The 26,613-nt window shown below is 40.3% G+C and overlaps 1 protein-coding gene across 1 annotated transcript; it reads right to left on the bottom strand.

Annotated features, from left to right (window-relative positions):
- Positions 1-355: 355 nt before the first annotated feature.
- On the bottom strand, positions 356-16,080 carry arvcfa (ARVCF delta catenin family member a; the record flags this gene model as incomplete). Its single annotated transcript, XM_080510025.1, has 16 exons — positions 356-448; positions 691-767; positions 2,083-2,170; positions 2,603-2,714; positions 2,939-3,131; positions 3,219-3,369; positions 4,767-4,894; positions 5,795-5,866; positions 6,017-6,034; positions 6,850-7,018; positions 7,229-7,346; positions 7,438-7,621; positions 7,711-8,189; positions 9,577-10,226; positions 11,035-11,211; positions 16,060-16,080. 16 exons carry the CDS (start codon positions 16,078-16,080, stop codon positions 356-358), a joined length of 2,730 nt encoding a protein of 909 aa, XP_080366151.1.
- Between the last annotated feature and the right edge of the window lie 10,533 nt (positions 16,081-26,613).

The following is a 26,613-nucleotide window of genomic DNA, read 5'->3' as shown; positions in this document are numbered from 1 at the left end:
AAGTATGCAGTAGATAAGGAGCAAAATTCAAACTGTACATGTCATATATTCTTTGGAGTCATGTTTCACCACAGTTTGCATATTTGGACAATTTCTTATGTCATCCCGTCATTGATTTCAGACATACAGTATATCAACCTAAATGATTAATCTGTAAAATCTATTGCCAAATCACCTCCACAATCATTAATAAATACGTGTCAATGTTTGGCACATTATTTCCCGTAAACAGAGGAAACAACTTCAAGTGAATGTGTTTGTCTGTACAGAATGATCAGATGGCACTAATCTGAATTTCACGAGTGGAAAGCGTCTCTGCAGGATTTAACGGGCTGGACTGGCTGTGTTGTTGTGTTTATACCCAGGAGTCCAGCGGTGGAGGTTTGTTATCCATGAGGCCCACTGCAGGCCTGCCAGCTCTGATGAAGTGTTTTCTCTCACTTATCGCCTGGTTCAGGAAACGCAAACAGCCAGCGAGAGCCATTTGCATGTGAAACATAAGTGAGAAAGAAATCCTTTTAAAAAACACAACTCTCATATGCTAATCCCTCAAAGCAGCAAGAGGTAAAGAAATCACTTATAGCGTACAATTATACATCTAATTACACCACAAATTCAACATGCTGTCTCCTCTTCTCTTAGATATGTAGCAACCATAGAGGCAGTCAGAACATTTAGAAGACAGATTACCTGGAGAGCGTCTCTTTCAACAACAGGTGGCTTTCCATCTCCAACTCTGTCATTTGGCTCTAAACTGGAATATACATCTGTACAGGAAAATTATAATCATTTCACTGAAGACAAGGGGAGACATGGGCTGTTTGGAAAACATACAAAAAGAATAAAGTAGCAGATGTTACTCTGTTGGCAGGGAAAATGTTGTCACTCAGGAGATAAATAAGTTTTGAAAACTGAACCTCACAAAACATCACGCTGCATTGTCATCGAGAGCTGCTGAGTCACACAGTGCTTATGTACCTGTAATTGCATTGTTTTGCGGCGATTAGTCTTCCACATTTTTCATTGCACATTGAAAGTGCTTTACAAAGCCCACAAACGTATGCTGTTGTATTGAACTTCACAAATAAGGTTACATTGAATGATAAAAAAAATTTTCATCAGAATTCACACAGTCCACTTGACAAACCTGACTCAGTTTTTCATTATAGTCATGTCCTTACATCTTAAATCACCATAAGAATGCTATTTTTCTTATAATAAAGACAAGGTTCCAGTACTGTATACATTAGTTAACTTTATCTCTCATATTGCACTTCAAGCTGTATTGTTTTGGAATATTAATATTATTTTATAAAGAGGAAGCTGAGCTGCAAAGCAAAGCTCTCTGTTTCGCAATCTGCCTACATCCTCACCCTCATCTATGCTGCTGAACTTTGGGTCGAAAGAGTAAGATCGTCAACACAAGCAGCTGAAACAAGTTTTCCCCACGGGGTGGCAGGCCCCACTCTTTGTAATAAGGGAGCTCAACCATCCATGAGGACCACTTCAAGAGGAGCTGGAGGAAGTTATGTGGGACAGAGAGGTCTGGGCCTCTTTCTGCTTCTATGGCCTCGTATTTTCTGATTGTTTTTAAGTTTTATGTAAAATGCACCCAGATGCAAAGCATAGATAAGGTGTGCACCGCTTAACCACTAACTGAAACCACAAACCGGCAACCATGATGTAATAATTCACTCAAGGGTTTTCAAATTGTGCTCATAATTTAAAGGCAGTCTTCAGAGAAACTCCTTGTTTCAGTGGGAAGCTAGAGGTCGCTGTTGACTTGGGAAGATGGGTGCCCCTTTGGAAAACCTTCAAATCAGAAGTGACTGGTGATGCGTGAGTATGGCCTGCCTCTGGAAGACTGCACTGATAACCTTGGCAGCACATTGCTGGTTTAAGGCAATGTTTCAGCAGAATATGTTGTGGGAATGAAAATGCCCAATTTTCTGTCCCTGACACAACAAGAACCTCAGTATGTTTAAAAATCTTTTGTGTTCTCTGGACTAGAGGACACTTCTATGAGTTAGATGATGGTTTAATAACATCCTGCTGAAAGAATGAAAGCGGTGACTCTCTGACCTTGGTTTTTGTCCATGAGCGGCAAAGTAATGTCATCACTGCCTTGTTTTCCACTCTTGGATTTTTTAGTCGTTCCAGTCATCGTGGGCTTTGAAAGACAAGAAAGAAAGAAAATAAAAACATAATACTGTTTGGGCATGAAACAGATCGAACTCTTTAGGTTGTGGTTATATGCATGGACATTGAATTGGTTTTGATTTGCAGGATGGTACCTTGGAAAAGTTACTGAAGAGCAACAGGATACGATCAGATTAAAATAGAAGTTTACAAAGTGTGGGAAATCTTGCCCGACTCTCAAACGTCATCTGCTTTCCCCAAGATATCCCCTGCTGCTGCTCTCCTCCACTACCACTTTCCACCACATTTTGAAAACTACTAGGTTTTGACAGTTAGATCGATCTCTTTGTGTCTTTGAATAAGATTTCACAATACAACATTGTCCTCTGCTTTTTCATTACCAGATGCAAAGTACTGTAATCGAACTGATTGTTTCTGCGCCTAAATCCAAAATGATAAATACCTTGAAGTGACTCTTGGTCCAGCCAGCCTTCATCAGAGTGTTCCTCAGGTCCTTGTAGGCCCATATTGCCAGGAGCACATGGGACGCTGCTTTGGTCTCCCGTGATGATTGGCTGAAAAAAAGTTAAAAAAAAAAAAAATTGGACAGCACGGTAAACAGCTGAGGACGGCTGTGAAACAATACTGTCAAAATGATTCAAATCCCTTTCCGAATGGCCTGAGAGATGGTGCTCATTATATAACAGGATGTGGCATTGAGGCGGTGTTAGAAGAAAGCCAGCTGGTTGACTACTGTGAAATGACCGAACAGACAACCCACTGAAAGAGAATGATGTACCTGGACTTATTGATGGCCACTAGTTTCTGCACGGCGTGACCTTGAATGAGCACTCGGGCATTCTCTGGGTTATCCGTGATGATCTCGTGGATAGTGTTCAAAATAGATACCACCGTATCTCCGTCAAGATTCTTTGCTGGGTGCTGCTGCCCGCACGGCAGATTACTGACAAGGTCCCTCAGAGCGTAGCTCCCTGCAGTGGCATGCAGAGAGCACAGTTGAATTTAGAGACTGCAGGTGCAGAGATGGGTGCGTACGGGTGACACTTGCAAGACTGTACCTATTAAGTCTTTATTCCTTTTGTCCATGGCCAGGTTGCGAAGAGCAATAGCCACAGCGCGCACCACTTTGTCCACATCAGAGCGCAGCAGCTCCACCAGAATAGGCAGCCCTTTCTCTTTTCTCACTGTCGCCCGAATGTAGCTGGACCACTACAAGCAGAAACATTCAATGTTTGAAGTCTGTGTGAAGATAAATTGGTTTTCTAGCTTTTCTACTTGCTTGAAAGAAAGGAAAAATGTGAACAGACTTGTGCAATACTCAATTCTGTAATTAGATCATTATTTTCTTTGTAATTGCTTCAGTGAGACTCCTTTTCATTCTCCCAGCTGGCATTGGCATCGATCAACCTCATGATCAATGGCAAGGCATAACACTAACTGTGCATTCCTCACTCAAACATGTTCTGTCCAGAGATCAGGATTTGCAACACAACTCAGCATTTGTATTAACACGTTAACTCCTGTGGAGAACTAAGCATTACTACTCATATCTGATCGCGCAGTGGTCACTTTACACTGCATGATGTTACTAACTTTTATCCCACACCCACATATTTGGTACCCAATATCCAGAAATAACTAGTTTTCATCCCCAATCTCTGAAACATTAGTATGCCATCAGTATATGCCTTTGAGTTGCTCTACATTACTGCTCATGCGAAGTTCATGATTATAGTTGCTAAATTTAGTACTTTAATGAAATTCTCAAGTGGTATTTGGTGACATTTAAGTAAAGTGCATTTTAATTTTGCTGGTTTTCAGTATTGTTATAAGACACATGAACAGTTTCAGGTCTATAGCTGATTTATTTAAGTTTTTGAGATAAAAATTGTATATATTATAATATTTGTATATTCTGAATGCTGACACTTTCTTTCATCTGGGTGGTTTTCAATCTTTACAAATCATATTACTTCCAAACAAAAGATGAATTATATTGCATTATTCTTAATTATGATATGACTATGAATCTGGTTTAAAATTCCCATCTGCTCTCCCGTGACAAAGTCTGGTTGAATAAATGTAAAATTGTAGGATTCCTTTAATCTGAGAAGAGTTTTGATCTTAAATGACAGTGACATTCACGGCACAGGGCATTATTTAGAAAACATCCTAGACTTCCTTGAAGATACACAACAGTTAAAAATATCTTTGATCATAGACTATGGATGACAAGGTCAATCTCGAGAGCCTATTTAGATTAAGTTGATTAATGATATTGAAAAACCAAAACCAATTAGCCAAGAGAAGGACTTTGAGTCTGCATTCCCTGAAGTAAAAAATGGATTCAGACAATTAATTCAACAACAAAAGTCAGATGCATTTCAGTTTATTTAAAGTATTGCCCAATCTTTGAGCGTCTCATCAAGCAGCAACAACGAGTCACAGTAAGGTTACTGACTAGATATGCAACATCCAAATAAAACCTATTTCAAGGAGGCTCCACTTGATGAATTTGAAATGTGTTGCATACACCACAATCACAGCCTCTGTAGTCATGAGAGAGAAGGGGGAAAAAAAATCTTGGAACTGCTCCATCTACTCACAGCCCAGTGTCCCGCAGCGAGGTTCTGCAGCGCTCCTGCGGCTGCCTCCAGGGTGTTGTGGTTGTGACTGCAGGTAAGAAGAGAGAGGTAGAGCCTCACCACCTCCGGCTGGTACAGCAGCTCCAAGCCTTCAACAGAAAGGCAGAGACACGTGAGCATCTAAAAATAAAAATAAAAAACTAATTGGCCTTTTTCTTTTTTCTTTTTTTTTAACCAATGATCACAAATATGTTTGCTTTAAACAGAATTCCCTCTATTTAGATCAGTAGGTTATCAGTATATGTCTAGATTTATTTAATGAAACTGCATGAATACAACTCAGGCACAGATATTTTAAAAAGAGCCAGTACTGGCTGCTGGACCAATGACAAGTATTTATAAAGCTGACCCTGAACTGTAACATGCTTATCTTTCTCATCTGTATTCACTGGCTGCAGCGTGGGAGGGAAAAGCTCTGATCGCGGTTTTAATGGTAGCCATATCCGCATATACAGTTATCAGCCCGACGGCACTATAGCCAGATTTTTTTCTTTTTTCTTTTTCTTAGCATTACGTCCACATAAAGATGACATTAATAGCTGGAAACAACCACAAATACCTACAATATTCAAAGATAGTTCAGCAGTACTAAATAAAGATGCACTGCAAATGCCCAGTCTGTTGCCAAAAGATCCTCCCTGCTGGATAAATTTTTATCGGTCTTTTAGTTGATGGGCCATTTTGTTTTAGTAATGAAAGTCTCCACAAGTGGTGCAGGTGCTGATGTGTGGCTTTGCATTTCAATGAATTCCCTTTCAGGCTATGCCAATGTCATGCTTATACAGCAAACAACTCCACATAGAAAGCAAAGCCATGATGGAAGCTTTTAATATTCTGTTTTCCGTTCATCTTTTCAACAAGCATTCTGAAGCAAGCAAAAGTCTGCAACTATACAAATGTCACTGTGAGTCATCCCGCAGTCAGTATTTATATTAAATTTAACAAGTGTCGTTAAGCAGATATTACATTTTTTTTTTTCAAACATATACCTTTCATTAGTTCTGTACGTTTTGGTAAATCCAATGTACTGTATTTTCTGTCCATAAAGCCCTTTTTCCAACCTGCACATTACAGACACACACATGCACACAAACACCAGTTTTGAATGTATTTGTTTTCAGTACACAGAAGATCACATGAGCACATATATTGTGTTACCTCATCATAATATTACTGCAGTGTAAATATTCAGGAGTAACGAGTAGACTGACCTTGATTGAACCACTCCTCTGATCAAGATGGTTTGAAGGGGAAAATAGGAGAAAGAACATCAATTCAAAGAGTTGATTATACTGACAAAAAGGACACAGCTCCAGAAAGCTCACAGCCTGTCCATGACAATGAAGGTATCAGGGTAGCAAGTGACTCAGAGAAGACTTTGTCAATTTGGCATTGCTGAGAGGAGCTATAAAACTTTAAATTGCCCCAATGTTTCTCGGTTAATTTACATTCAGCAAAAAAAAAACAAAAAACACCAGCTCTAGTCAGAACAGTAATTACCAGTTTAATCCCCTTTTCCTTGTGTGTGTGTGTAATACATTAGTTTGAAAAGTTTCACAGTATCAAAATGATGTAACAAAGCATAAAAATGTCTTTTCAGCTCTGGAACCTCCGTCAGGGAAAGATCTGTCATTTTCTCCTCCGAGTGCAGCAATGTGAAATATTCAGAAGAATGTTAAACCTGAATGCTTAGAGTCAGAACATATAGAAAGCAAATAGAAATACTTGGTTCACAGAGACACTAAACCATTATTTAGCTATTAAATGTCATGAAAGCTAGAAAAATTATGTTTTGTGGTTACTGAAGAGAAAAGAGCCATAAAGAGAAAAAAACAGGAAATAAATCTTTTAAATAAAGTTTGTGCACAAACACAGGCTCCTTTCAGATGTACGCCTTTCAAAAAGTATCAGAGATTCCTTCTTCCACGGCATAAGATAGCTTTATATGGAAAGAAATATATACATGTGCCCATGGCCCTCAGCTGACAAGCCTTGCAAACAGAGATGATTAAATTCTGCACGTACGGTAACATGGTCGACCAACCTTTGGGTCTCTTCCCTGGGAAGCAGTCAGGCTCATTCTTTTTCTTCTGATGACCCACTGATCTCATCACAAGATTAACATGGGGCTCCTGAAGTCTCTCAGCTCCTGGTATTTCTTTGTGAACGTGATAGGAAAGGTTTCGAAGGATGCAGACGCAGTTCTCTACTGACTAAATGCAGAGAACAATGAAAACATCTTGATCAAAGATGGTGCGGACAGTTATTTCACTTACTCGTCACCCTTCCAGGGGTGATTTTTGTTCAGTATTGTGTGAGTATCACCAGTTAGAGCAATGTAATAAGAAACATTTAGCATACAGACCTCCAAATAATTCTTAAAAAAATACATTATTTTTAAAGTGTGTGACAACTGCAGGGACCTTATTGTCTGTGTCCTTGTTGATCACAGCTGACTGAAGGGCATGGAGCAGCGCATCCACCAAGCCCTCACACTCCCTCAGTCTCTGCCGAGCCTCTGCTCCGTCTGAGCTGACATTCCTGGAAAAAACACTTTGTTAGTGAAGCCGCATGAGCACCATCACAGATCAGCTTGTACTCACATCTGTTCGAAAGCAGCAGCGAGATGTACCTCAAACATCCAGAGGTGTTCTTAAACACCGTGGTCCACTCGGCACTCTGTAGTTTGGAGGGATCGGTTGAGTCTCTCCTCCAGCCCGAGTGTGGGATGATGATTTCATCAGTCAGTGTTTGAAGTCCCTGGTTGATAACCATCATCTTTAGTGGCTCATGTGATGAAAGGTTCCACAGAGTGCCTGCAGGAATGAATATAATTAAGAGTAAAGAATAAAGTGTCTTGAAAGTTTTCCGTTTGTCGCGCCGACTTCAAGGGTTTCACGTGTACCTGTGACTAACTCTTTGACCTCCATGCTGCTGGTCTTCCTCAGTAGCCGAACCAAAGCTTGTATGCCATCACAGCTCTTGATGGCCATCTTGTTGTTGTGGTCCTTTCCGAAGGATATGTTGCGCAACGCTCCGCAGGCCTTTCGGTGCACTTCAGCTTTAGGATGGTCCAATAGTTCCACCAAGATCGGCACCCCGTTCAGCTGGCGGACATCCTGCTTGATTCGGTCGTTTTCATAACAAAGGTGCTGCAAATAGGCGGCGGCGTTGGATTTTACTGGATCCATTGGGTGGCTGAGCATGGCGATCACCTCGTGCAGGTTGGGGTCTCTCCAGCGCGGGTCTCTTCGGATGCTGTCCAGGCTGACCATGCTGCTGCGTTTGTGGGGCAACTGCAGGGTCTGAGCTCGACACATGGCCTGGAAGAAAGGGTTCAAATTCCCCTCCAGTTGGGCCATGAATGCATCATCATAGCCACTTCTGAAGAAACAGAAAGAGAATTACATACATTTATTTCCATACAACGAACAAGATCTTCCATATCAAACATGCTTAGTTTTAAAATTTGGATTATTCTTCAAGCGTGAATCAACATGTTATAGTTTTATATATGCTTAGATTTGCTTTACTTAAACAGAATTAGGTCCCAAGCATGTATATCCATCAATAAGTGTGTATTTTCATTTATGCCAACCTCTTCCTGTAATAATCAGCAGCTTGAATGAAATAGGTTTTATTGAAAGTATCTGGATTTAATAGACAGGGTGTCAGTGAATTTACCAGCATTGTGCCCTCCGTAAACATCCTTCTCGCTCTTTGAATGGGAGAAGGGAAAGTGTCTGGCAGGCAATAACAGGTGAAACCTCCTTATTTATCAAACTTTGCAGCAGGCTGCCATTCCTGATTGATACCAGCTGCTGCTTAACTGCTGTCCATCTGTCTTTCTATTATGAAGGCTGACTCACAGGAACAGGATAGAGGCGACCTCCGGATGCCTGTGCAGCTTGCAGACTTTAATATATATTATTTGTCATCTCGGGTCCTCTATGATAAAGCCTTGATTTCTATATTTTTGCTGGAGCAGCATGTAGCACTACACACACACTTGTACGTTCACTCTTTGTTATTTGAGAGTGGCCCAAGGGCAGTTTTCAACAACCTATATTAAATATATTCTAATGTTTAAGATTTTTATCTTACACCACATGACCCCGGCATTAATCAGTGATTTTGTAGACATGTAAAGGCGGAAATAAATTGGGCATATTGTATTTAATCTATTGCAGACCAGGTACTTTATTGTTAAACCATTTTGTTAGATTCTGAATGTCTGCTGCAATAATGTGCTCTCTTTATCATGTTATGAAATCTAAACATGCTCTGCGAATGTACCATTAACATTCAAGGTCAATTGGCTTTTAAGTGGCTCCCTAGTAGCTTTGTTAACAGGGCTCCTGATATGGTAATGGTAAATGGAGTATTTTTTTTATACAGCATGCGTTCACCTTGGCAGTCTCAAAGCACTTTTGACTCTCCATCTTGTTTGCTCACTCACTCCCACTCCAGTGGCGACCAAGCTGCAATGTGAGATCCTCATCCCTAATTAGGACCATCTTTACATTTAATGTTGTGCACAATAGCACTAAAGGCAAGATCAGGATCAAACCATTCACCTTGTGAGTAAAGGAAGATGAGAACTTTGCTCACTTTATTATTTATCAAGGATTGTATTGGAATTGCAGTGGACCAAACTGTAGTGGTGAGCATTACTGGAATTGGATCATTGTGAAAAGTCACAGTGAGAACCATGTTTTAAAGTTTATCCTGTGGGACAGTAACATTTAATCTAAGGTACTATCCCCCTTACCTGGTTCTTGAGGGCTCCCGGAGGAGCTCCATCGTGGTAATTGGCCTAAACTGGTGGATTCCCCCCAGTGTTGCGTAACCGGCAGCTGGGTGGTCAGATTTCATATCCAGAGGGCTGCTTTCTCCTCGTTCAGTGAGGCCATCATCCTCTGTCTGGCTGCCAAGGCCTGGGGCAGCATAGCTGTCTCTGAGGAAGGGCAAGGTGTAGTGAGCCCCGGGCTGGAAGTTTTTGTTGGGCCAGTAGCCATGAAGGGAAAGGCGGGACAGACTTCCATATCCTGCACACAAGTCACCCCCAATTCCTCTGTAGGCATCAGGGAGAGCGTAGACTCTGCTTTGGTTCTCTGGGTTTACTGGTTGGGTCTCCACAGGCTGCTTAATGGGCAGAGGTGGCGGGGCAGCTGAAGTGGTGGTGCTCGTTGTTGTTGTTGTTGTTGTTGTTGGTAGTGGTGGTGGCGGTGGTGTAACAGGCTCACAGGGTTCGGTGTTTGCTTCAGCGGTAGTTTGTTCAGAGAGAACGTTATCTTGAATCACTGGAGTTGATGCGAGATCACGGAGATCGGCTGTCTGGAAATTTTCCTGCTGCGTCTCTGGGGGCTCCTGGGTGTCACTCAAAGCCGGTTCAACCTCCTGCTCCACAGCTTTGGAGTCCTGCGGGGATTGATGCACCACAACTGTTATCTCTGCAGAAATCTCATCAGACCGTGTTAGTTATTTAGACCCCATTAGTCTGATCGTCTGCAGGTTCATTTTCTCCCTTTAAATGCCACCAAAGTGGAGTGTTTACAGTCTGAGCAGGAAGTGTTTGGTCTTAATTTGCTAAAAAATAGGCCAAACCCGTCTGTTACCTGCAATGTGCATTTATCATTGTGTTTAAAATCCACAGCCCATCCAATTTCTTATAGTGATGATCAATCATCATCATTTCAGCACATCCCTGGCTTTGTGAGGCTCCAGTAAATAATGAATTCTCCGTTCCTGCCAAAGAATAATGAATCCCCCTTAGTTGAAAATGAGTTTAGATTGGACTCGGATGAAACAAAGTGAGGTCCAGCCACTGTTTAGAAGCACAGTAAATTGTAGTAAATTCAATTGTCTGGTATTTTAAATTGATTTGGATTTTAACTCTTTACTTGCATGTAAGAAAGACATACACAGAGACAAAGAAAGTGAGCTGTCAATGGTGATTTGGGAAAAGAGAACAGGGAACAGAGACTTTAACATAAAGATTCATTTGGGTATTTGGATAATTTCTAACTTTTATTATTTCTGCCTTCCCTTAAAAATTTAAAATGTGCAACACAAAATAAATCACTATGTTGAATAAACATTTCACTATTATCAGGAACAAAAATGCTATTAAAGCTTTTAATTGGTTGGTGAGTGTAATTTTAAGTAATGTAAGGCACTAATGAATATTAGTAGGTGGTGACAAAAGTTTGATGATAAAGTAATGAACCTCAGTGTCAGTCTGCAGCGGGGTGTCGGTCTCTGTGGAGCTCTCATTGGTTGATGTCATCACCGAGGCGATAGATGTGGGAGTGTCCAGCTCCTCATTGGCTGATTGAATATCCTGCGCCGCCTCTTTAGCCTCCTGGGACAAAGAGAGCGGAGGAGGCCCCTCTGAGCTCTGCTCCTAAATCACACAGAGAAACAAAAGAAACATAATTTCAGTGTGTACGATGTATTCATTGGATTGAACCTTTTGTCTTTAAAGTTAATTTCAAGGACATTTTGTGAGTAATGAATCATTAATTCCAGTATTGTCTTTAATCAAATTCCAGTGGATCAAAACTTAGGTTATAATTTATAAGACCTCAGGTTGGAAATATACTATCCAAAAATGTCTCGCATTAAGTTTCTGTAGTCGTGACTCATTCTACCTGACAGAGCTTCTGGAACTGAAAATGAATGCCTCCTTCTTGCACATGATTTTTCAGGTCTACCTACCAATGTTCTGCTTGATTAAGGTCACATTTCTGTTAACTTGATTTGATTGTCCTTGAGGATTTTTGTTGCAGCTTCAGAAATGTGTTTGGTGCTATTGTTCATTTGAAAGACCTGTTTTAGTTTTTAACTTTCTGGGTGTTGCTTCAATGTGAGCATGTTAATTTATTTAATCAACATACCGCATGTTTTGTGAAATGTACCAATTTACCACCATCTTGCTTCATGGTTGAGAAGAGGTCCGGATCTTACATCTTCTGCCAGATATAACAATAGATACCGATGGCTACACAAAATGGCACACTATTATATTTGACACTCTTCACAAAGGTTTGACAAATTTCACAGTTTGACTCCTTTCACTATAGACTCCCTCCCCTCAAGAAAGGGAAATGAAATATCCACCCTTGTACCAGCATATCTCAAAAAAGTGTTATCTTGCAGTGAGTAGATACAAAGTGCATTCTTGCTTTTGGCACTTCTGGAGCTGTGGTCTCTTTTTGCTCTGTTGTTATGTTGATATGAGGCTTGTTTCACTCCGGCTACAGATATGTTTGCATCTGTTTCCACCAGCATCTTCACAGGGACCTTTGCTGCCGTTTTGCACAAAGTAAGACTGTTTCTAGGAGACAGAATGCATCTCTTTGTGCAGTGTGCACACTGGTTATATGCAATATTGCGTATACTTACACATTATGTTTGTACAGATGAACACAGTCCCTTAAGGCAGTAGAAAATTGCACACAAGACTTAACAAAGCTTGAGGAAATTTTAGCTCATGGGGTCAAATAAAGAAGCACTGGAAGAAAAATAACCTGTTCAGTAAAAACTTTGTTTATTAGCTCGCTGGAAGCTTGTTGTTAACTACGACATGAGTTCCAGACCCTCCCAGGCTTTGGTTTATGCAGATGCCTATTCCTATGATATGTGAAGTAAATAAAAGAAACAATTGATGTCAAGGAAATTGTTGGAAAAAAATAAATGACTTTGATTGTGCACAAAGTTCCAAGCCGTGTTGCCAAAGCTCCAGTCTGCAAAAGTCTGTGGATTGCCTTAACTTTTGTGTGTGAACTTTACATAGAAGTCATTCAGAAGTTGACAGCACACCATATCATTAAGTCGGTCTGCACATAATAAAGGAGCACTGTCTTAGGTTGGCTTTTGAGCAGAGATGGTGCTGACAGCTCATTTCAATTCATTCACCGTTATTGTATCATTTGTATAATTTAAAACCTCAGCTGTTGAATTCATGCAGGGAAATTGCTGATATTTCACATGCATCAAAGATTTTCAGCCACCCGTGATATAATTTGGCTTACATCCATATTCAGGCAGTAAGAAAAGAAAATACAATATGTATAATAAAAGAAAGGCCATAAAATAGGTAGCTGCTGTGTCTCCGTGGTGTTACATCTTTGTGAGCAGATCAGGGTGAAAGATATGATTATCTCTATCAGGCCATCAAAAACTATTAATTATGTATTTGAATTTTATGATATATCCATGATTTGTTTCCTATTTACATGTGCAATGAGTTGTATTGTCAACTAGTGTTGGTATGATTGGAAATTGCTGATTTTTCTGCCCCAGTTTCTGTTTATATTAAACTAATGTATCCATAAAGCCATCATCAAATTTTACTAATGCGTTTAGACACTTTTACTGTCTTTTTTTGTTTTTGAAAATGTCCAAATATTAAGAATATTGAAAGATAGACATGTTGGACATTGAATGTAGTAGCTGGTCCTAAAAGTATATGAAGCCACAGTGCTTATCTGAATTTGTTAGGTCAGGTCATGAGCCAAACATACATGAAATATTTCGTGCAATATTTTCATACTCCTGAGTTGTTGTTGTTTTTTTTATAAAGGATGGCCCAATGACAACATGCTACCACGGTGTAATGGCATTAAAAGTGATTCAGGCAGTTATTGCCTTTTATACACATCAATTGTTAAGGTCTGACATACCACCACTGACTTTTTGAGTCTAGACTCCAGCTGCTGCTCTGATTCTACATGTGCATATTTTTGTATTTTTGTGCATGTCTTTTATTTCAAACTGAACATTTTATCCCCCCCCCCCCTTAATGAAAATGGCTTTCATTAAGCTGAGTAGATTCATTATTCAGCAACTTGGTCCAAATCAGATCTGGAGGCTTTTTTTTTTTTTACTGTAAACACTATATTCTGGCTTTCGAACAAACTTCACATTCATTTTGGTGTGTCTACAAACATTTAATTCAATGCTCTATTGATTTCTATAAATATTTAATTAAGCGCCTATGACACTGGGTGTCATAGCGAACATATTCTAATACTGTATGTGCTTCTAATATGTGGGAGCCATCAGGCAAATGGCCAGTCAGAACATTGAAATGTAACTAAAAGATCCAGTTATGGATGAAACGCTGGCCATGGCATCATTTATCAAAACATTTGACTGAATTGTTTATCCTCAAGCTAAATCAACTTTGATGAATGTAACACAAATGCATAAAACCTTATCTGAAATGCATCGCGCAGTATCACAGATACAATATGCCACACGATATGCTCAGATAAAAGCCAAATAAATTGTTAAATCTCCCCAAACTCTCTCTTCCCTCCAAGGCTGCGGCACTAAACCGAACAAGTGCCCAGAACTAAACTCCGCTGCATTAAATCAGGCTGCAGTGAACAGCTGACTGAATGTGGCGAGCGGGAGAGAGAGAGAGAAAGAGAACGAAAGAGAGAGGGAGACAAAGAGATTGATTCACTTTTCCGACACCTCACCAAACACAAGAGGCCCTCATATCCATGTGCAAAATGTGTCCGAGGGAAGAGGAGATGAAAGGGTCACCAGGGAGAAATTGGCCGCGTGGGAAATGATCCTGGCTTGAACACCTCTGGGGGAGGTTGATTGGATATTGTTAGGCAGCTCCAAATGCATGCTTGGCTAAAAGACAGACGGGGCACTACTGTCCTCTGCAGACAGCTTGATTAAAGATTTGGAGGACAATAATAGGCTGGACAGGGGCCTCTGCTGTCCCCGTCTGATTCCAGCTCCAGGGAAGGCCAGGCCACTATGAGTCAAAGCTCATTTAAATAACTCACTGCACCATCACTAACAAAGTGTGCTCACAGAGCCAAATAGGTCAAGATGATGATTCTGAATGTGACTTAGCTTAAAAAAGTTAAAAAATAAATAAAAAATAGAACAACAGCAACGTATGGTGTATAAGATGTTCAGGGCAGTGGTGCAGGAGACAGAATGACATGATTAGCATCTTGTTCCCATCAACTCTGAGTATTGAGGCCAGCTGCAGCCTGGGTAATATTTTTCGGGAGGCACAGAGTCTGATCTAATGCTGAGTGAGCTCAGATTTTGGTGTCCAGGCTCAAGGGCACAGCAGGCACAGGCCATGATTCAAAACTTGTCACACAATCTGTTTCAAGCAAGAAAAGATGATTTGAAAAATGAGTACTCCGGATTGCAGTCACATTTGTGGTGACAAAGTCATTTTGGAGTGAGCAAACTTGAGTGTAAATTAGGTGGAACAAGCAGCTTGTCTTCATCAAACAGCAGGATTGAAACAGTAATGCTTCCATGGGATAATAAAACATGACATCAGCCCACTGATGTCAAAAGACATTAGTCACAACTTTGTCACAACTCATCTGCCCTTTGCTATCTGTTGAATCGGAGATGCTCCTGTTGCAAAGCCCAATTGTACACAATATGTTGCAGCAAACTCATTTGGAACTAAAATGACAATAAATACTTTTTCATACTTTTTTTTTTTCTGCAGAGGCACAGTCCATTTAAGGGCACATCACATGTTTGTCCTTAAAAACATCCGGCTGCTTTATTTCAAACAGACTGATTCAAAATGACAGCTTAAAGAGAGAGAGAGAGAGAGAGAGAGAGAGAGAGAGAGAGAGAGAGAGAGAGAGAGAGAGAGAGAGAGAGAGAGAGAGAGAGAGAGAGAGAGAGAGAGAGAGAGAGAGAGAGAGAGCGAGAAAAGAGTCGAAGCATATTTATTCTCAAATTTCCTATTTCGAGCCACTTTTCTCTCCCTGTTTTCACTCTGATCCTCAAATAGTTAAATGCTGCATGGCCAAATTTAATGTCTCACTGATACATCACGGCAATGCACTTGCCAGAGTGTGTGCAGCGCTACCCCACAGGGGGACAACCTCTCTCCTCAAAGCAATCAAAGATTATCCCCCTTTTGAGATAACCTATGCATTTTGTGCGCATGCACTGCCTTGCACGTACACACACGTACACTCTCTCTCTCACACGCGCACACACACATGCCTGATGAAGATGTTAGCATCATGTCCCCATGCACACGAGAAGACTGCACCAACCAGCAGTGAGAGGTAAGGAGGTGAAGCGACTGAAGCCTCTCTCATTCATCTTGACAGGCAGAATGCAAAGCTATGGATTGCTACAGTTCTCTGCTGGGGGGGGGGGGGGGGGGGGGGGGGGTACTGATGGGAAAAAAGAGGGAGGGTACAGAGCAAATAGAGCCATTCCAGCACACACTCACCTCTTTTACTTCAGCAGGCATTGCCAGGTCTTTTCTGCTTCCCCACAATTGATGAACAAGATGCGTCCCCCCGTGAGACGTGTGTTCCCCTGGTTTTGCAGAATTTTCGCCTTGACTCTCCCTTTGAGCATCTGTGGCAGTTCAAACATGAGCAGCCATCCTTCCTCCCAGCTCTCACTAACACACGTCCGCTCGTTCTCTCCCTCTCTCTCTCTCTCTCTCTCTCTCTCTCTCTCTCTCCTTCTCTCTGTCTCTCCCTCTCCCCGCTCTCTCTCTCTTTCTCTCTCTCTCTCTCACTCTCTTCCTCCCGCGTTCACTCTCTGCCTCTGTTTCTCTTTCTCACACAAACACACACTAGACGCACCATGCACACATTTGCTCAACACAGATGTCTCACATGCTTACAGACACACACACACATACACACAAACAGACACACAACACACACACACACATCCAACGCACAAGACCCAACAAGGGGCTCTCTCTCATTACTGCACTCCTCCTCTGATATGTGCTGCAGTTAATGTGTGCGCTATTAGGAAGGTGCTGAATCAACTATGTGATGCTGAGCCTGTGAATGGCTGAGGTAAGTGCAGTGCCCTGCAATCCCTCTGCTTTCCCCATAATTTCTGACAGCACTGGCGCACAGGCAGGGTACACACACACACACACACACACACACACACGTGCGCACACACAGAGAGATACACACATAACACAACAATCCCTGTGGGCTTTGATGCAGCTGGAGCACAGAGCAGGCTGCACTAGTTCAGTCCTGTGTCACCCATGTGCAGTGTAACAAGGAACAAGGGAAGGGGAATGGAGGGGTGGGAAGGTGCATAAACACTGCATGCAGCAGTGGCCAGAGAGACGCGCTTGCCGCTTAAATCAAAACCGAACCAGACAAATTAAGTCTACTTTCGCCACCCATCGCTGACTGCTCTCAAATCCACTGCACATCATCACACCTTCTCTTTGTGTTGGCATTTGGTTCAGGCAAAGGAGAAACATTCAAACAGAGAATGAATATTCTGCACACAGGTTTTAGGTAAAAATGCCCTACTTTTCGCTTTTTTTGGGTGGAGGGGTTGTTATAAAATTGTGAATTACGCCAACCGATCAGAAATGCCACTGCTCCATTTAGCAAAGGATGTACTCAGGATGAAGTTATTTTTCTCTTTAAGAAGAAACAAACTGGGACATCTTCCAACTACACCACTTGCTACAGTTGTCTAAGTAAAAAAATGATCAGCTCTTATCTGCAGAGCAGTGCGTGCCCATACATTCACAGGCACACACATACACACACACACACACACACACTCCACTCAACATGGCTGATCTCTGAGCATTTACAAATCTTTATCTATTTACTTTTTTATTGGCTGCTGTTCTTCTTTTCTAACTCTTGGCTGGGATCTGCTCACTTCACCTCAGGCCATGTGCTTCCACCAACCTCTTCTCCCATTAGTGCTGACCTTTAATTTATGCCATGCCTAAAGAAAAACTATTCAGATTATTGACATTAGTCTGAAACCCTGAACTAGATAAAATGGCACAGAAGATGGACGAATGAACTTAAAAAAGAAAAGAAAAAAAACGGAATTTAGTTCACAATATGAAAAAACAAAAATCATCTGTACATTATTTATATACCATCTAAAAGTAGCTATTCAAACTATATTAGAAAATGTAATGTACACAGGTGTGTATTCTGACTTGAAGAAATGTAAAATAACTTTTAAGCCAATCTGAACGAACACAAATACACATACAATGCTCATAGTAGAAAATCAGCGAGTAACATATGAAAACTGTCTGTACGGACTGCAACTTACTGTATTCTGTTCACTGCTCTTCCATTTTTCTCTCTCCACTCTCAAGAAGTACATGTTCTGGCAAATGGAAAATACCTCAATTGAGAGCCGTAATGGTTTTGGTTCAAGGATAGACTCTTTGAAGCAAGGGATGTTTTTTGTCTTCTATTTTTTGGGCTGTTTGATATTCAGGTTATTTTTCAACTAAGTATAATGATGTATCATAAAATGTAATATGTAATAGAGAGTTAAAAAAAAAACATTTGATGTATTTTTCAATCCAAGAAAAAGGAAAAACCCTCACGTTCTATTTAAGTTTTAGGTGTTCAAATGCATCTTCTTTTATACGCAAATTTCAATGCACTCGTGTTTAACTATAGCACATTTGAATAACGAATATTTTTGAGGCAAAGGAAAAGGAAATGTCATGATGCATTAAACAATAACACCACATCACAAAGCAGCTGTACGTGTCACTGCAGCTGCCATGCTGTTTCATATTTGCTCGATCAGGTTTGTTATCAGTTAACAAACCTGATCAGTTGTTAGTTTGTTATCAGGTTTGTTAGCTGTTTGTCATGCTGTTTTTGTGGATCTGTTTGTCCATTGCAAACAGCTCCATTGTACACATCGGGAACAGACAAGCGTCATTACAGGCAACTTGCAATCCTTTGGTCTCCATATCACAATATATTCATGCAATCATCCAACTTTTGTACCAACTGTATATCCTTTCATCTGTCAGAGCTCTCACACATTCACAATGTGGAAGCAGTAGGTAACTTAACGCACATGTCTTTGGATTATGAGCACAAGCAGTGCCCACAGACAATCCACACATACACAGGGAGAACAACAACTCCTCCTGTAACATCACAATTTCAGAACTACTTAAAAAAACAACCAAAAAAAAAAAAGGACAAAAAGCCAACAGGTGAATGGAACCCACCACCAGATAGTGGCACGTTCATGAAAGCTTAAAATGTCACCAATGATTAATGAGACCTTTTAATTCATGAATTCTCAAAAATATTATACTGGATTTATTGACATTTACTCAAAGTTTTAATGTTGGGGAACTGAATTAATTGGATTTCACCTGATGCTGCAGAATGTCAGTGATACTGGCCTGCAAGCCAAACGGGCAATTTCATTCATTATGAACCGGAGCTGTTGAACCTTTTCATCACACTGCCTCACATATCTTGTATCCTGCCCGTTCAATCACACTCAATATGGCCAAACCACATTTCTTCCGTCAAGGACTTTCTCCTGCTACTTCTGAACAGGCTGAATCGAGAAACCGCTTCAGAGTTGGACCGACACAGAGCTGCTGTGACACAGAGAGTCTGCGTCCGCCTGATAGGCACACACATCTCTCAGAGTGTGTCTTACCTGTTGGCTCCGTCATTTTCTCTCAACTGTTCCGACTTCCAGGTATTATCATAAGGCTGCAGTGACTTTTCTTACAGTGGAACTCAGTCACTCAGTCTCTCTTGGTAAATGGTCTTTCTGCATTTAAACCCCAAATTAATATTTACCTGTATTTCCACAGAGAACCCCAACACACACACACATACGTCTCTCACAAATATTCTGCTTGAATGTTGGATGTTTGAAGACTTTTTCTTCTCTGGGTTTGCTGCATTTGGAAGCATCACACTCGCGTGTCACTTCTGCACCATATTTGAAATCTGTTTTTGCCAACATCATTTGTTTGTAGCATATTAACAATCAAAATAAAAATGCTTTTGTTTGAACCTTTCTAAACACCAAAGGACTGTTTATAATATATCAAAGTCTAATACTAGAAATAATTAATAAGCAGGAGTTAATATCAAAGCAGGCATGACCTGAATGCATTTCAATTATAAAATGTTCTTTTTTTTCTTCTTTTTTTAAAAGTATATTAATCCAGGTGAATATGCGTCTGTGTGACGTTTAGTAGCACAGTGTTTCAGCGTCTTGGAGCAGCTGAAAGCTCCTGTACTCGTGGCACAAGGACGGAGAGCATTAAAAAGAACAGGAGCAGGTGTGTGAATTGGAGATGGGCTGACAGGTATGGAGGGAGCCAAATTATGGAGGGCATTGACGGTAAGTTGAGAAAGCTTTCAATGAATACAATGAAGGTTGAGCAGCTGCAGGAGTGAGGCTGTACAGTGGAAAGTATCCTGCCAGTATTCATTAGGAAGACTCAAAGAAATGACAAACTTGTAGAAATGTACAATAGTTGTAACAACAAAGTCTTTACATTTGTCCTATATTGTAGCTGTTAAAAATCCACAGAGCTGCTGTCTTTCTCTGGCTTGCTAACTGTTTCTTCAGAATTATAATTTTTTTCAATGCTGTTGTCTTAACAGTTATTGTTTTACTGAACTTCTGTTTGCTGGAGGACGCACTGGCTTAGTCCTCCTGAGAGCAGCAGGAATGATGTTCATAACATCAAAAAAAAAGTCCATTACCGTCATTCATTAATTCATTTGTTTGTACTTTGCGAATCAGAACTTTACCAAAAAAAAAACATTCATCTATGTGTCAAATTTTACCATTCGACATATAGATGCATGTTATAATTTTAGCAATGGCAACCACATTATTTGAATGTCCATCAAATGTTTTCACAGCCTCTCATAAACCTCAAGCCTCTTTATATGAGCAAGAATTCACAAGTTTCAAGAGTTTGACACATCTCAAATTATATAGCAAAGAGTCTGAAGGAGTTGCAGGACTTTCAAGTTGGTGATTTATTTATGGGATTTTGAATTGCTTACCATTCTTCTTCTTGTGCTTTATGCTATAGTTTTGTTGAAGAATGATTGCACAGACAATCTTGGGGTTCTTACAAATAGTGCAAACTCTCAGACTGCAATGTGCCTGAATATACTAAATAGCTGTTCTCTGCTGAGGAAATATAATAATGTTATCACTAGACAATAACAAACCAGAACATTTTTAAAGTCAACCAATAAAAACAACAAATTATTATCTTAGTGAAAGGAAAACTCTCTTTGCAATACAGAGAAATGTCTTGAAAGGGTTCAATCCTTCCACAGATTCACGGTTAAAAGACTTTCCCTTTCTTGTCAGTAGTCATGGAAATAATAGTCCTTTTAATTTTGCACAAAGAGATAAATTGCAAGATTTTCCATGAAAGCCATTGCTTTTGAAGCTTTGTAATCAAAAGTGAGTGGTGTGCGTGTTTTGCCGTCAAATTTTGGTTGCCACATCTCAGGGCATTTTTTAACATTATCTTACCCAAACAACCCCCCTTATCCCCACCTGGTGTTTATTATCTGTTAACCAACCAATGAAAACACATCATAAGAAATATCTGTGGCAGAGCTCCGCTGCAATAACCGGGTTGACTCCACCAAGTATTCCAACAATGTTTTTTTTTTAATGAAGGACTTTGTGCTCCTCTGTTGTCTACCTGAACTCCCATTAAACTGTAAAATGTTATCATTTTGCTGCTTTTCCAGCGTGATTCATTCTCTGCACCTGTTGCTTCATCTGAAATCTTTCACTAACAAACACACTTGAAAGTCTCTTTTCAGTGTGGGCAGCGGGAATAAATCCTGCTCCGCCGTGTGCAGTGGTGAATTTTGAAACAGGCTCACATCTTTGCAGCTACACACCTCAGCTTAAAGTGTAAATAATGCTGTTTTGTTGCTGCCTTACAGATGATGAAACCTTCTCTCATCACCACAGCAAATGGAGAGCAAATTGGTTTCACCATGTGACAGGGATGAAAGTAATTACTGCTGCCCATTATCTAGTATACACACACACATGGGGATAAACAAGGGGGGGGGGGCAGAGTACAGTGCAGCACACAGGATCTGTTGACAAACACCCACAGAGTAAAAGCCATATTACATTACATTACAGTGTGTGTGATGATATAGTCATTTCAATAAAATGCCCACACAGTCAGCAGGGCATTTTACATCCTTTTCCTGTGGACGCTGCCACACACAGGCACAGTCAATGCAGATTTTTGTTTTAATTAAGCCCCCGCACTGCCCACCTCTGCTCCGTTCAGACTGGCACGTGCTGCTGAGGCTAATTCATTTTAATGCAGAGACAAAACATCTTGGAAGTGTTCGTCTGGAAACATGTTATTTGAATGCTGTTCATATTTCTGATGGTGCCACCACACAGAACGCACTGGAAATACCAGAAAAAGGTCACCAAATATGCTTCTGATAAAAAAGGTCATTGTTCAGTTTTATGTTCATGTATTTAGACAAGATCTCATTTTAAAGGGTTGAAGTGCCGACAAACTAATGCAAATTAATTAAACTTAATGTCTATTCAAACATCCCTGCTTCTACAAAGGATCCAGTCAGAGAGATTGTTTGTCTTCGGGCTATAAATGACAAAGCAGCACCTGAAGTCGTGGCTTTCACATTGATTTATTTTGACACCCACCCCCTCCTTGCATAGGCCTGGTATAAGAAGTGCCTTCACGATCGCCCCTACAGTGCAGGACTTCCCGCGAAGCAGTACCACAATGCATCCTTGTGTAGCGATTGGACGAATTATGTTAATATCACAAAATGTGCCCCTATCCAAATACAAAACAAGCGAGAGTTGCTATTAATCCCAATCCCCCCTTGTCAAGTGTCACTGCAGTGAGTGCTTAATCACACCAACAGAGAGCCCAGAGAGGAAATGAAATGCATCAGTGGCTCTGCAGCTGAAAATGACAATCAGCCAGTTCAGCGATGCCTCTGATGATCAAGCATATCAATGAGCTGAGGAAAAAGGACCAAGAGAGAGAGAGAGTGGGGGAGAGAAAGGGGGAGTCAGTGGCATAAATGTAGGTCAGACCACAGCATGTGAAGAAGTAATATAAAAGATTTAGGTGAGACAGAGATTGATTTGAAAGAAATCAGCTTGTGTCGAGAGGTTATCAGGAGTCCATGTTCCTCAAATGCAGCCTTGTAATTGTTTACTTTGTTTCCTATACCGCGCGTGCCGTTAGCAAGAAGAACCATGGCAACACTGAGGGAGAGACTGCAAAGCAGAAAGCACTGGATGTAAATAGATTACTGAACAGTGCCTGTTAATATCAGGATTCCCTTTTTTATTGTTATTACAAAAGTATGCCCACGTTAGATAAACAACAGTTTTTCACATGGTCAACTGCTGTTATATTGTTGTGATATAAAAACCTGACATTTCAGACTTATTGCGGGGTGATAAGGGAGTTGTGGGTACATCACTTTCTTGAACAAAATAATCCTTTCTTAATATTGTTCATGGTTTTCCACTGAGGAAACAATCTGTCCTCCTCACTCTGTGTAGATCTTGACTTTTTTTTTCTTCCTTTGAATTCTCTCTAATCTTTCAAAACCACAAAAGAAAAGATGATGAAACATTAAGAAGGGATATTTTTTCCTACCTGAAATACACACAGTAGGTGAATACACCCAGTAGATTTGACACAGATGGATGTGTTGTGGATTTGGAAAGGATTCCATTATAAAACAGTACTTATCAGAGAGAAACAGATCTTTACATAAAACACTCCAGTGAATGTTGAATGTAATGCAGTTTCAATCCACTATAGGTCCTGCATTTTATTTCTTATAGTCCCATTCAGTATGACAACAGTGCTATGCCATTTTACTGAGACAAATGTTGAGTTTGAGGACACCGGTCTCTTCTGAGGTGCATTTTGTTATAGGGATATGTTGTAAAAATAGCATGATGTAAGATGGAGAGCCTCTCAGACACCACAGTCTGCACCGAATACTTTTGATCCCCTCTTCTAACTCAACGACCTGCAATCCCTCTTTGCACAGCAGTCTTGTCATTAGTGTCATTACCATTTTACCTCTAGCTCCAAAAAACAGGAAGAGTTAGACGGAGGGGGTGAAAGGAAGAATGACATCAAGACAACAGCAGAGTGAGGAAGGGAAAGCATCAGAATTGTCAAACGTCTTTCTTTTCGGAAATTCATTTCTATATTATAGATTTTCAGACGATGAAGGGAATAGAGAAGCCAGGTCTAAAAATATCGACGCGAGGACAGAATCACTGAGTTGGATTTGAGCGAGGGAGGTGTTGGAAGGGGACAAAATAACAGTCGGATTTCAGCTCCATTACCCCCCTGAGAAAAACAACAACTTACTTCAATTTGACGGAAAAATAATAGAGTGTGCAGATGTGTGTTTGGATGGATGCTGAAAATTTCTACAAAAATTATTTGATGTGTGTCGTGCTGGTTGATGTGTCTGTTTCAATATGATAAAATTAAAATGAAATATGCTTCTCTCTCTTTATGATGTTCGGATGTTTAACAAAAGGAAACCCCTTTGTACATTCCTAACAAAAACCACTAACCTTGAAAGACTGACTAAAGAAAAAATAAAAACAACAGTTGTGCGACAACTTTAAACTATTTCAGTGTACATGCACATTTGGAGAAATGACCTTCACCAAGCAGGCCTCAATAAACCCCAGCCTTCTACCAAGGCGCCAGAAACATATGAAGATGCTGTGCCAGGGAATGCAATTCACAAAGATAATTTATTTGCAAAAAGTAATCACCAAATTAACTAAAGCAGATGGAGTCTGGGAGTCTGGCCAGAAAGAACAAAAATAGTGGGGTCATGGGCCAGCTGGACATCCCTGAACGAAACAACGAACAACCAAAAACAGGACTACAGCGAATTAACAGGAAAACAACAATTGATTTCCTGTGGTGGTCGTGGGTCTCATTGTGGTGTACTGATTGTTGCTCTCGCCTCGCAGCAAGAAAAGCCCTGGTTTGAATTTGGTCCAAAAACATGTCTCTCAGGTAAGTATTCCCTCTAAATTGCCCGCCGTGCTCCATGACCCTGAGCTAGATGAATGGCTATAGGACATAAAGGTATAAAGATTTAGTTTTAGTTCGGAGATGTTTGAAATGTATCGCTGGAATCTCCACTTTTCTCACTGAGCCGTAAACTGTGGAGAAGTCGCAGTGGTAAAATGAAATGAGAGTTGTCTGCACCCCACATCTTGTCCTCCTGTCAATCATGCTCCCTCTAAACAATAGCACTATATGAGGGATTTTCTCTCTGTTTTCACTCATAATATGGTGGGATTGGCTCCAGTGACTCACAACCCTGAATTTGAAGAAGCAGTTTATAAGATGAATGGTGCAGAACAGAAATGTCAAACACACTTCAGTTCAGGGCTAAGTTATTAGAGCCCAGTCTAACCTTTGAGACTTACCAATATACGGAATATTGTATGTGTAATCATCTATAAATAATCTATAAACCAACTGAATGATTTCTGTTTGGATGGATGGATGGATGGATGGATGGATGGATGGATGGATGGATGGTGGGCTCAGTCTCTCCCTTTCACCACTACTCTGGTGTTTTATTCAACATTCTGCAGCCGATCGCTCAGACTGCAGACACCTGAGAGGAGTGAAGAAGAGGGAGGGAGGGAGGGATGGAAGGAGGGATCATGTAACTGTGAAGATGAACATGCTTTTGAAGAAGGATCAGACATATTTTCGTGGATGATCAGATGCTTCTTATTCAATATTTTATGATATTGGACATAAAACTGACAGAGACCGCTTCTTTTCGACAGCCATCAGCACATTAAATAAACCAAAAAGAAATTATGTTGAGAACTGCCATTTCTATCTTGCACTTGCTGCATTTTAAATGCCTTTAAAAAAAAATCTAATATATATTTTAATGTAGATTAATATTAAAGCCTGTTGTTTTTATAGCGGTGCCATGTGTTTATATTTGCAATTCATTTCTTACTCTTGATTAATTTTGCATTCTTTCCCATGCATTGAAAATGAAGGCATTCTGATGCTAATATTTGTTGTTATTGATGCACCTTATTATTATTTTTTACTTACCTTTATATTAAAGACTACATAATGCAGTCCACCAGAGCTTCTCTATAAAAGAAAAGATGAATAAGTAATGTCCCGTTTTTAAAACTTCCTTAAGCTCTGGCTCGTGAGGATTGTTCGTATTCATCCTGGATCATACTGATACTTTACAGGTCCTCATCTTTCTCCTCTAAACTTACCCTCGTTGTTTTACAGTCTCCTCAATGAAAAGCGTGTGTCATACAATCTGCAATCTTGTTAGACATTTTTTGGCAAGAACAACTGCACAAATGACTGCTGAGCAATGATGTTTACATTTTACTTGTTGCTATCTGGCACTGTAACAGAGAGGTGTCTTTTTTTCTTTTTTTAAATGCTGCTCCACATCTTTTGTTGCTGTCAGGTCTTTAACTAAGCCTGCCTGAGTGAGCTGTTTTTGTATCCTGCTAAATTTACCGGTCTGGTGAGAGATCTGTCAGCCGTGCTGCAAATTCCTGCCAACAGTTTAAATCAGTCGTGCCTTTCAGGCCTTACTGTCATATCTGCACTTCTGTCTGCTGTAAGGTCAAGCACAATATAGCACAACAATAACTCACATAAAAACTTGGCCTAAAAGTGCCAGGTCTTATCAATTACTGTCTAAAAAAAATATGTTGTTGCCCATCGGGGATTAAGGTCAGAAACCTTCCTGTTATCAGAAATATTTCTGTTGCAAAGAGTAAATCAGTTGTGAAGTGGCCACGAAGCTGAAGGTCAACCTAAATATCAAACAGTTGAAAGAGTCTGTAAAAGTTAAAAACATTTTTATATATATATATATAAATGTATTTATTTTTTGTCTTTTGAGGAACAAAATGTGTTTTTGGTGTTCAT

The sequence above is a fragment of the Blennius ocellaris genome (genome assembly GCF_963422515.1).
Source record: "Blennius ocellaris genome assembly, chromosome: 15".
Classification (NCBI taxonomy): Eukaryota; Metazoa; Chordata; class Actinopteri; order Blenniiformes; family Blenniidae; genus Blennius; species Blennius ocellaris.
The sequence above is the reverse complement of the archived record's forward strand: the minus strand, read 5'-3'. Positions and strand labels throughout refer to the sequence as shown.